This window comes from Pholis gunnellus, assembly GCF_910591455.1.
Source record: "Pholis gunnellus genome assembly, chromosome: 14".
NCBI lineage: Eukaryota > Metazoa > Chordata > Actinopteri > Perciformes > Pholidae > Pholis > Pholis gunnellus.
Genome location: NC_136541.1, coordinates 11,933,001 through 11,943,758, shown reverse-complemented (window position 1 = coordinate 11,943,758; position 10,758 = coordinate 11,933,001). Strand labels below are relative to the sequence as shown.

The window sequence follows — 10,758 nt, the reverse complement described above, 5'->3', positions numbered from 1 at the left end:
TCTGGATATTCTGTACATACTTATGTGAATATTGTCACTTAGAAGACAAAAAAACACAGGCTTCATTATTTCATCCTCTTCTCTCCTTTCATCAAGTGTTGAAGCCACAGACAATACAAATAACTTTTTTTTTCATGATTTTCCAAACTTTATTAGTAGTATAAATATTATCTGAACTGTACATTTCTTTGTTTATATATGCATGTCACTGTATAGTGGAGGTGCTGGGTTGTATCTGTGCGCGTTTGTGCTTCATCTACGTCTTCTTTAAGCACAGGGGGTTCATCCTCCAGCAGTGACAGATGGTGTTGAAGAGTCGACAGCGGCAGGAAGCGCAGTGGTCACAGCACGGGACATGGATGGAGCAGCTCTCCATCAAGCGGCCACAGCGACGGGCAGGGGTCATGACGTTTGACTTGTTTTTCTGAAATAAAAAAAAAGGAAAAATAATCCCTCTGGACCCTATGGATTAAAACTCACCAATTCAGATATATTCACACAGAAATGCAAACTTACACCGCCAGCTTCCCGAGAAATTGAGCCATACTCTAGTCATTTTAAGCATTCATAAGCATGCCTTCCTGAAAGGTTAGTGCACACATGGTGGCCTTATTGAGATAAAAAGGCAGTTAAAGAGGAAAAGAAGAAAGCTTACAGGAGCGAGACTTTCCTGTGGTGGAGAAATCTTCCTTCTTGCAAACAGTCGTCTGGTCCTAGCTTGGCTCAAAGCTACAGTTGGAAATAACAGAAGAATCAACGGTTAAAAACAATCCACAAACATCCATTATTATACAGATTTTTACAACTTTTTTCCCAGTGGATGTTAATTCAGCTTTGAAGAAAAACAAAAACCTCACCATACCCTCTTGTGACCGATATTCTGGTCACAGAAAAAAATCATGTTTATCCTCCTTTTGTTCTGTCAAGACAACACTTAGCCTCAAAAGAGAATTTAACATGCATAAAATACTATACGAATATGTATCCCAGATGGGTGGTTATGGTCTGCCCTGGGTCGTCTTACAGTCGGATGTCCCTAGCTACTGTGAAGGAGCACTAATTTTACTCTGAGCTTCTATTGGATGTCTAAACTCCTCGTTGTTCTCTGAGAATCTGCATCTTAATGTGGTGAACAGGTTTATGTGTCCCTAGGAGCTCTATTGTAGAGTTCAGTAAGCCTCTTTTTTTACCTTGGAAGATCCTATGCTCAAGGCAAAAAAGATAAATTCGAGAACCCGTAAGACTCGACCACAAATTGAAAGACAACCCTGACAGGAAATAAGCAAACCGGGATCCCCTCCTGGAGCCAGTACTGCGAATAATTTATTGCTAAAGTAGATGCACATTTTTCTCTAAACAAGCCAAGAAAGAAGCCTCAGAAGCCGCGCAATTTGGGCGTCCTTTCATCTCCTTCAGAGACAAGTGATCACTCTGTCATCAGGTGGGCCTCATCTGGACGAGAACAACAAGAGACTCAGCTTTTCTGGCTTCTTTCTTTGGTCCACGGCCATCCTGATGTAAGCGTTTTCAACACTTAATCAAATAAGGTTGTACAAAACATATCCTGCCTCTATGAGTCGTTTGTCGGGCCAGTTGGCTGGAGGATGTATTATTGATCAACATCTCTTTCCTCACACTCTTGCCTGATAACAGTGAGAATCAGATGGAAACTGTTTTGGCTCACATAAAAGAGCTGATAAAATAAGTTTAGCAGGAAGTGAAATCCATTTTAAATGTGTTAAAAGACCATTCCTGGAGCCGATCCCAGCTGACATTGGGCGAAGGCAGGGTACACCCTGGAAAGGTTTATCGCAGGGCACATGTGGAGACAGACAAACATTCACATCTACGGGCAATTTAGAGTCTCCAAATAACCTAAGCTGCATGTCTTTGGACCGTGGGAGGAAGCCTGAGAACCCACGCTACTACCCAAACTACTCACCTCAGACACTGGCACCTTAAATTCTTTGTTAAATTCTCCTTCTTGGCTCAGACATCTTTCCCTCTGCCCCATGACTGATGGCTGCTGCCCTTGCCGTCCAATCCTTTGACTAGTCTTTGGCCAGATGTTCATCCGTTATTTTTAAGAGAATACCTTCAGCTCGGTGGCGTCTCATGCCTCTCTTCCTGCTGATGCTGATCCACGTGCATATCTTCCTTTTTTTAGATATATCTCCATTTGACTTGAAATAAAATTCTCATTCTCAAATGCTTGATGAGTACTTAATACCAACCTCAAAGCTTTGTTTTACTGACCTCTTCTGGATGCCAGTTTCAAGTCTAGTACCTTCGACACAGCACAACTGTTGGATTTGGCCCAGCAGTAATGTCACGTAGTGACCATACCCTCAGTACACTTCACCGCAGCAAGAATTTAAAGATGCAGCCAATTCCTATTTTCATACTAACTATGTAATAAATAATGTTTGTTGTCAGAGTCTTCTGTAGTGACAAATCCACAGAGAATTACCACCATCCTCTACCGTTTCCCTCAGTGTTTCAGCGTCTTTCAGGGTTTTGCAGCAGCAACATGACTGTTTTGGTGAAGTCTCACAGATCTTTTTTAAAGCTAGCGGCTTGCGAGTGAACATAGTGAGGCATGTAGCAGCTAAAGTGTCAGATATTTTTCCAAGGAGGTGTTGGAGATTAAACACACAGCTGAGAGAGAGTGAATGCTGGACCCACATTCACCAGGTGGCCAGAGAAACACGACGACGACGTTGAAGTTCAGTGTTGACTGTGTATCAACCATTTGAAAACACTTTTGCTATATTAGCTAGCGTTATGTTACTTTAAAAAGGAACAAGTCCTGATCCAACTGTAAACAAACAGTTTACCCAGCACAGCACAAAAACAGAAGACAATTACAAAATATAAGTTTTAGAAGTTTCTGCATGTGGCTGTTAAAGGTTTGGTATTAAAGTTTGCAACAGTAAAGTGGGTTTAATACACAGGAATATGTGGGTTTTTTTACCTTTAAGTCAAACTCCTGGTCAAAATGATGGATTGGGGCTTTAAGTGTGACAGACTCTGCACATTTCATGCTCATACTGTATTGAAACTACTCCTTTACTAAAGAAAACAAGCTGAATCAAACCAAAATGAAACCATGCTTTAGCCAAATTAAAGCTGTCACAAAGAAACAGAATACTGAGATGATCGGTCAGTCCAATGATTTGCTTTCAAACTTTTTTTGCTTTAAAAAAAAATATAAAAGCATTATTATTATTTATTCTAATAATATGCAAGACTGGTTAAAAGACAACGATAATTTAAATATAATTAATTATTTATGAATTAAATAATGTATACAGCCAGCAATAAAAGCTGTAAACCAAAAGATTTCAACATATCTACGTTTTTAGGTGTTGATAAAAATAAAAATAATCGGACTCATATGTTTGCATTAGTCAGGAATTGAAAGCAAACTTCATTACAAAGCCTCCTCTGAACAGATTAATAGTGATAATTGTATGTGTTATTTCTTACGAAATTATATTTTGAAATACAAATTTAACCATGAGCATAACCTCCGACTCTTCTTAATTATTTTATGTTATTACTGATAAGTGTTTGTAATGTATGCATTTTAAAAGGGCACCCATAAATCTATGACAGTCACATTTATTCATTTAACTAGTTATGCTCTTTTATATTACGAGCTGCATGCACGGTGCAGCATTTTAACGCCCTTTTAGCGGGGCACGGCGCTAAATAAAGCGAATCAAATCAGTTTGAAAGATTCATACACAGGATTTAAAAAGCGGTGTAATACTCACCTGTGTTATTCTCACTCTTCTTCACATTTTGCTTCATGTCCTCTGCCCAGGACAGCGGGAACGCAAGTAGGAGAAAGCACAACAAGTGTCTGCCGGCTACCTTCCTCATGATGATGATGATGATGATGAGTCGTACAAATCTGCCTCACGTTAATTGAATAAATCCAAGGCTACCAGGCGCATCTGGGGGAATAATCTGTGATTGTACTTCTTCTACTCTTACTCTCTCTGTGAGGAGGAACCTCTCCCTGTGACGTTTGGGTGGGTGACGAACGACAAAGACCGAAACGCGTCACCTCGCGTGACGGGCTCGACGGGCGACAAGAGATGAATTTCCCTGGCAACAGACATCAGATGGGGCAAACGTAATAAAGTACAGGGATTTAGTGATTTGGGGGCACGAGGCAAACTGACCCATCGTGCTTTATATACTCAGATTTTCGCTGACTGAGAACCCTTTGGTGGTAAGAAGTACTCATATCCTTTACTTGAGTATTCTACCAACACCACAGTGTGAACAAAAGCCTACATACAAGTAAAAAAACCTCACTTAACCTTACTTTAAAGTCAGTATTATCAGCAAAATATATAAAGATGTAAAACTATAAGTATTCATTGTGCAGTAAAATGTTCCAAGTCAGTGTTTTACTATATTATATATTATGCTGTTGGATTAATATCACTGCTGTATAAATGTGTGTGTTGGATTTACTGATATAGATATTTAAGGTTGTGCTAATTTCAACTTCAGTTTATACTGTTTTACATCTAAAGCAATGCATCATATTCTATAATATCATATTGTAGTGAAGGCCAACATTTCCCAACATACCTAGTAATAATATCCATATGGAGCGGAGCGGCCCTTTGGAGCGGCCCTTTGGAGCGGCCCTTTGGTCAACAGGCCTCGACAGACGCCGAGCGTGATGCCCACAGTGAAATGATTCTGAATGATCCTTTAAAGGCCCTGCACATGCACACAAGTGTTTTCACTTATTCAGGTTGATTAGACTTCTGCTCATGTTATAGTTGGGTGGAGCTATGCTGGATTCACTCAAATCTATATATTAAAAAAAATAAAAATAAAAAATAATAAATAAATGAATACACCTGTTTGGGTGGACATGGATGGGTTGGGTCTTTGAAACAGATTCAGTATTACCTGGTTCTTTGTTATGGACGTGTACTTGTACACTCAAAGTGCTTTTACACTATATGTCATTCACCCATTCATACACCGTGTGTAGGCACAAAGAACAACGTGTCATGATATAAGGAAAAAGAGCCTTGTATTTGTTTCCTGTTGTTATCAACATAAAAATCATTGGGAAATACATGACCCAAGAGTCAATGAAGTTAGAACAGTATAGAGTTCTAATATAAGTTTTGTTCTTGTGTAACCCTACACAGTTGACAGTGTTCAACACTAAACTATTCCCCCTTAGTTGCAGCTTTGGAACACATACAACAAGCCATCGTTCTGTGGGTACATGATTCAATTTGTATGTATCTATGGTGCGAGTTTCAAAGCTCCTCGTTGGAGGATAAATTACCGCCACGGCAGGATAGAATGATCCAATGGATGCATATACATAAATAAAGTAATCTGACTCCTGTGTAGTTTTTGTCGGACCTGTACTTTATTTACCTTACTTTGTTTGAAGACCTAAATGAAAGGTCTATAATAGCTTAATGCTCCCTTTGAAAATGAAAGAAAACAAAATCCGATTTATGTTTACAGTCTGAACAATTATGATCCCGAATCTGATTTAACTTCTTCTGATCTCCCTGGTGAGTCTTTCACATCTGGCAATGTTATGCAAACCTTTGAAAAGTGTAGATACAATAACTTACTTGATGTACTCATAGTCTTACATTGTGTAGTTTTACTTTCTGAAAATGAAAAATGCTTTAGTCATATACGTATGATCATTCTGCAGGATGTTGGATTTATGGTGATTCACAAACGTTCTAGGTATCCATTGGGAATTAAAAATGCTTTATTACTCCACATAAATCAACTGTCAGGACAGGTTTCAGGACTTCACTTAGAGAGAACTTGACATTCACTTTGAAGATGTATGCAAATGTTAGAAGACAATAATTCTGACTGGTTAATGTTCTGTATACTGACAAACCCTTAAATCTGCTGTTGAATCTTGTTAAAAGCCACTTAAGATCAATGTTTCAGAGCAAAGACAACCGCTAATAAAATCAATCTAATTGCAAGGCATGTGGACTGAAGGAAAATAAGATTAGTGGTGCAATATTAGAAACACAAACAGTACAAGGTCATTACTGTCGACCCACTATAAATCCACAATCTCTCCTGCTGCCTGGTGTGCTGCTTTTGACAATTATCCAATAAATGCCTCTCTCTCTGACAACGCCCAAATCCCCAGAAGCACCAGTCCCAATTTCACAGTCCATCACCAGACAGTGGACTGAGTGACCTTTAAGCTTTGGGGGAAGATGTGGCACCAACACAATTCTAGGTGAATGTGAGATTCTGGAAAATGCCCAAATATAAAAAATATTTATACTTTTTGGCTTACCATCATAGACAGTGCCCCCTCCAGTGTAAAGGCTGGTTTCACAAAAAAACACTGTGACTATGGAATACCTATTTGACTTCCATTAGACGTCTCCATCTGTTGCACAAAGCTGTCCAGTTCTTTATTATTTTCGGACTAATGTTCAATGACTTCTGGGTAAATTAAGACTTGTTTCAAACGAAGAAACATGGCTGCACAGCTCTGTTCATTCCAGCAGATAATGTTTCTTTGTTCAGCAACGAGTGTCACAATACAACATTGCATTTAAAGCACAAAATTACGAGACATGTTTTCCCCTTTTTCTTAGCTAGCCTGCCAGAAACCTTTTTATTTGTGAATTTATCAAACTTTCCTAGAAGCAAACGTAAGCCTGGCCTAACATTACTGACCAGTCAAAAATATCTTGCATGCAGCTGTAAGAAAACCTCCAGTGCCTCCGAAGCTCCAGGTTCATTGTGTGCTTTACTGATATATTGAAAGTGTCTTTGAGAACATGCACTAAAGCAGGCTATAAACTGGATGATAAGAGTCACTGAGGGGCCTTGTGTCAAAATATAATTTCAATAACTATATAATTTCAGCTGATATCATGTTTACATAGAACACACTCCTAAATAAATGTGTTTTTAATCATATTATCACATTTTTAAAACATAAAAACAGCAGTCCCAAGGAAGAATATGAATCACGAATGGTAGTGTTTGTCCTTTTCTTGGGCCAAAGTTCAAAATATAATGAATCTGGCATGTAACTGTGTGCACTGCATGGATTCATGAGTGCGGGCAACATGATACTCATAAAGCAAAAAATGTGGGAGGAACAAAGAGGTCAACAGGGGCTTTTCATAACAAATGTTCCCCAAGAACTCCCACTGGACCGATCCAACCATGCAAACTGGGCTCTACAACATCACCTCCATAAATAAAATCATGTGTACCAGCACCACAGTGAAGCCTTCAATGATGTGAAGGTGTTTCTACGCTTCAGTAGTTGTGTTCTGGATGTTGCATTAAGATCGACTCAAAGGTATTCTCGCCCAAAAATCTCTCAACAACAACTAGATTGTGAGCAATAATGCAAGATTTATGTCCACATATTTTTTATTTCCAGGAAAATCTCCAACATTAGTCCCCACTGCGGGACTAATAAAGGATTATCTTATCTTATCTTCAACCTCTGAGATGTTGAAAGCAAAAAATAAAAGCTGACATTTTGCAGGTCAGGTAACATTTTGAAAACTGTCTGTACTCTTGAATGGCGTCCCGTGGACACATGTAAATAGATGAAGTAAGTGAACTGTATTAATATTAAAGTCTTGGATGTCTTGTCACATTGATGTTCATGTGAGATGAAACCCTGTGGAGTAATCTGTAAGCAGGATGGTCCATGTTTTTAGCTCAGCTCTTTATAAATCTTGGGATTCTGACACCTTTTGGTCATAATTTTTGGGAATTGTGACGTACTTGTGTCGCCACTGACTGATTCCAAGTCGGCTGATTCCAAGTCGGCTGATTCCAAGTGAGCTGATTCCAAGTGAGCTGATTCCAAGTAGGAGATGAATTTGCCTTTTATGAGGAGTGGAAATCTTCATAACTGTGTTCCAACATTATGGCCCTGACTTTTCCCTCATGCAGAAATGAACAGCTTCTGACGTTCTGCCGTTGAGCGAGTGTGGGATTCACTTCACAGCAGAACATTTGTCTCCAAGGTTCTATAATAGATGGATCAACACTGGACAGTAATTAAATCTAAGTGATTCATTTATTCATGCTGTTCGCGGTTTCTTCACCTGCGACAGTGTGATTGTTTTCACAAGTGTTCGTATGAAGTCCCAAGTCAAGTCCAACTCTGAGACGTTGTGCTTCAAGTCCTAAATAAGTCATTATTTGTCTGCCTGCTGGTCTGCACCTTCATGCTTGTGCAATTAAATGTGCTGCTTTGGGATTGATTGAAAGTATTGCCTCATGCCAAGAACATGTGATTCACTGCAGAGTTTTTACAATATAATCTTTCATCTTTGGCCGTTGGGCGTTGGGAGTTATTCCAAGTCAAAAGCCTCAAGTCCATGTGAAATCACGAGTCATTGGTGTCTAAGTGAAAGTAACGTTGCATCTGTCTTTTTTGTTATCGAAAGTCTTCAAAACACCCATTTCAACATGATTGGGATTGTTATTATTTATGTAAGGAGAACACAATGTATAAATAAAGATATAAAGCAGTAAGGCTCTCAGACATTCTGTATTGCTTTCAAATGTTTATCCGTGCAACACACATGCATGTCATGATCTACTTTTGTGCCGTGTGTTATGGGAAGTAACCTCTTTGAATGTGCATGTGGCACCCATTTTTACATCAATAATATTCATTTTCATTCATTTATAAACCCCCTTGACTTTAATCGCTCAAACGTTTTTAAGCAAGATTTCTGCTCATGTTCAAAACATTTCCACCATATCTGTGTTTTCTGAGATGTCGAGACAAAAGTTGTAATAATTTGAGGAAAAAGCCGTAATATTACGGGAATAAGGTCGTTATTTAATAAAAAAAATGACCTGCTCTAGTGTGCTTTGCAAGAATCTCTTCATCTGAGGTGGAAAACCGAAACTGAAAACACTTCTGATCAGACTCATACTATGGTATGGCCTATCTTCCACACAGAACTTCACCACCTCCGATGAAGTGCAGCTTCCCTCAGCTTTTCAGTAGGAAGCATCTTTCACAATGTTTATTATTCTTGCTTTTTTAGTTGTTGTTTATTATTTTCCATATCTTGGTTAGGCAGTGGGACTACTTTCAGCTTCCGTGGACGTTTTATTCTGACATGTTCTTTTCATTCAAATCCGTTTCATTGTACAACTAAAACAAAATGTCGTACAAACGCATTCAGTGTGGCAGTACGAGTCTCTGCCCACGTCTGTTATTTGTTCTGTGACTCAAATAGAATGAATGAAGTGAAACAAAGTGTCTCTTCAATCTCATAATGACGCAAGTATGAATATAATTCACATTTTGAGGGGTAAAAATCTCATCCCAACTGTGCACAAGGTTTGGAGAGATGTCCTTGTGTGTGACGAGCACATGAAAGCCCTGGAGGCAAATGTCTTCCATATGCGTATGATGAGAACAGAACATCAAGTTCCCGGGATCCCTTTGATTCAGGTGCAGTGGCTTTATCCTTGGAAGCTGATAATACACTGCCACCTTCTGGTCATATTTGTCTTTCCAAACTCATAGCAACATTATTAATAACAAGGTTCACTGCTGCTGTTAGTTGACAAGGACTCTTGAAGCATCTCCGAAGAAAGTGACAGGGATCTGTGGGAGAGGAATAATAATACTTCTTCTATGTCTGTGCAAAAGACACACAGAAGATTGACTTTCTTCTTCAGGGGAGGTGAAGTGGTTGTCCTTCTCCTCCAGTGTCTTCTTTAAAGTGTAAACCTCTCCCTGATTTTCAAGGCATTCCCTCTGAAGATCATGGTTCCTCCAGAGTCTCACAAAAGCCTGTACAACAGACAACGGTTATCAGATTTCTTGACCTTAAGCCCTTGAGATAATATTGTTGTGAAGAAAGTGACATCACCCTACTTTCCTCCAGACTGTCAAATGAACTATGGTGAGTCAACCAAACACAGAACGTGTCTGACAGCTTCACTGAGAAACACATAGATTAAAAACTCCTGATCAACCAAGGCAGAGTGCGATATCTGAAGAGGTGTTGAAAGAAGTAAGGCGCATTACCGCCAACGACAGAAACACCTGCTGATGACGTCTTTGTGTAACTTCAGGTTCTGCAGAAATGTATGCAAAACCTGATCTGCCTCTCCTAGAAGATCCTCACCAGTTGTCTTCGAACCAGCACTTAGGAGGCTCAACGAAAGCTGGGAAACTACTTTTTAAGCTGCAGCGAAGCAATGACCGAATGGGTGAGAAAACAGAAAAAAAGTATGGCAACACTGTCATATTAGTGAGAGTGAAAGGTCGTTTATGATGGTAAAAGCACTCACACTGACATGAATGAAGATGAATGTCATGTGTATTGGATTAATTACAATGTTTGGAGGCTGCAGATTGTATCACCCTGCATATCTGTCCTTTCCCCACAAAGGTTTGTCTTTTCACACCACGATGCTGCATAAATAACATTTGAGAGTGACAGAGGTGCATGATTGTTTCCCACCTTGCAGAAGTCAGTGTCCCGTCTTAAGACCACCCAGCTGTCTCGTAAAAACCTGCCACACAGAGGCCAATGCAGGCACCAACAATAAGTTGTAATATCAGAGATCACCTGGACGGTCTCTGTAGTGAGCTGTTCTGAGTGTCTTAGCAAGTTAACACACAAATAGAACATAAAGAAACATCAAATTGGGGGTTTTTAGGCGTATGCTGCTGCAAAATGTACTGACATGCTCACACATGATTTG

At 39.4% G+C, this 10,758-nt stretch overlaps 1 protein-coding gene across 1 annotated transcript; it reads right to left on the bottom strand.

The window, feature by feature from the left end:
* Positions 1 to 256: 256 nt before the first annotated feature.
* asip2b (agouti signaling protein, nonagouti homolog (mouse) 2b) lies at positions 257 to 3,888 on the bottom strand (the record flags this gene model as incomplete). Its single annotated transcript, XM_079174025.1, has 3 exons — positions 257 to 424; positions 656 to 729; positions 3,780 to 3,888. The coding sequence occupies 3 exons, from the start codon at positions 3,886 to 3,888 to the stop codon at positions 257 to 259; spliced, it is 351 nt and encodes a 116-aa protein (XP_079030151.1).
* Positions 3,889 to 10,758: the final 6,870 nt, after the last annotated feature.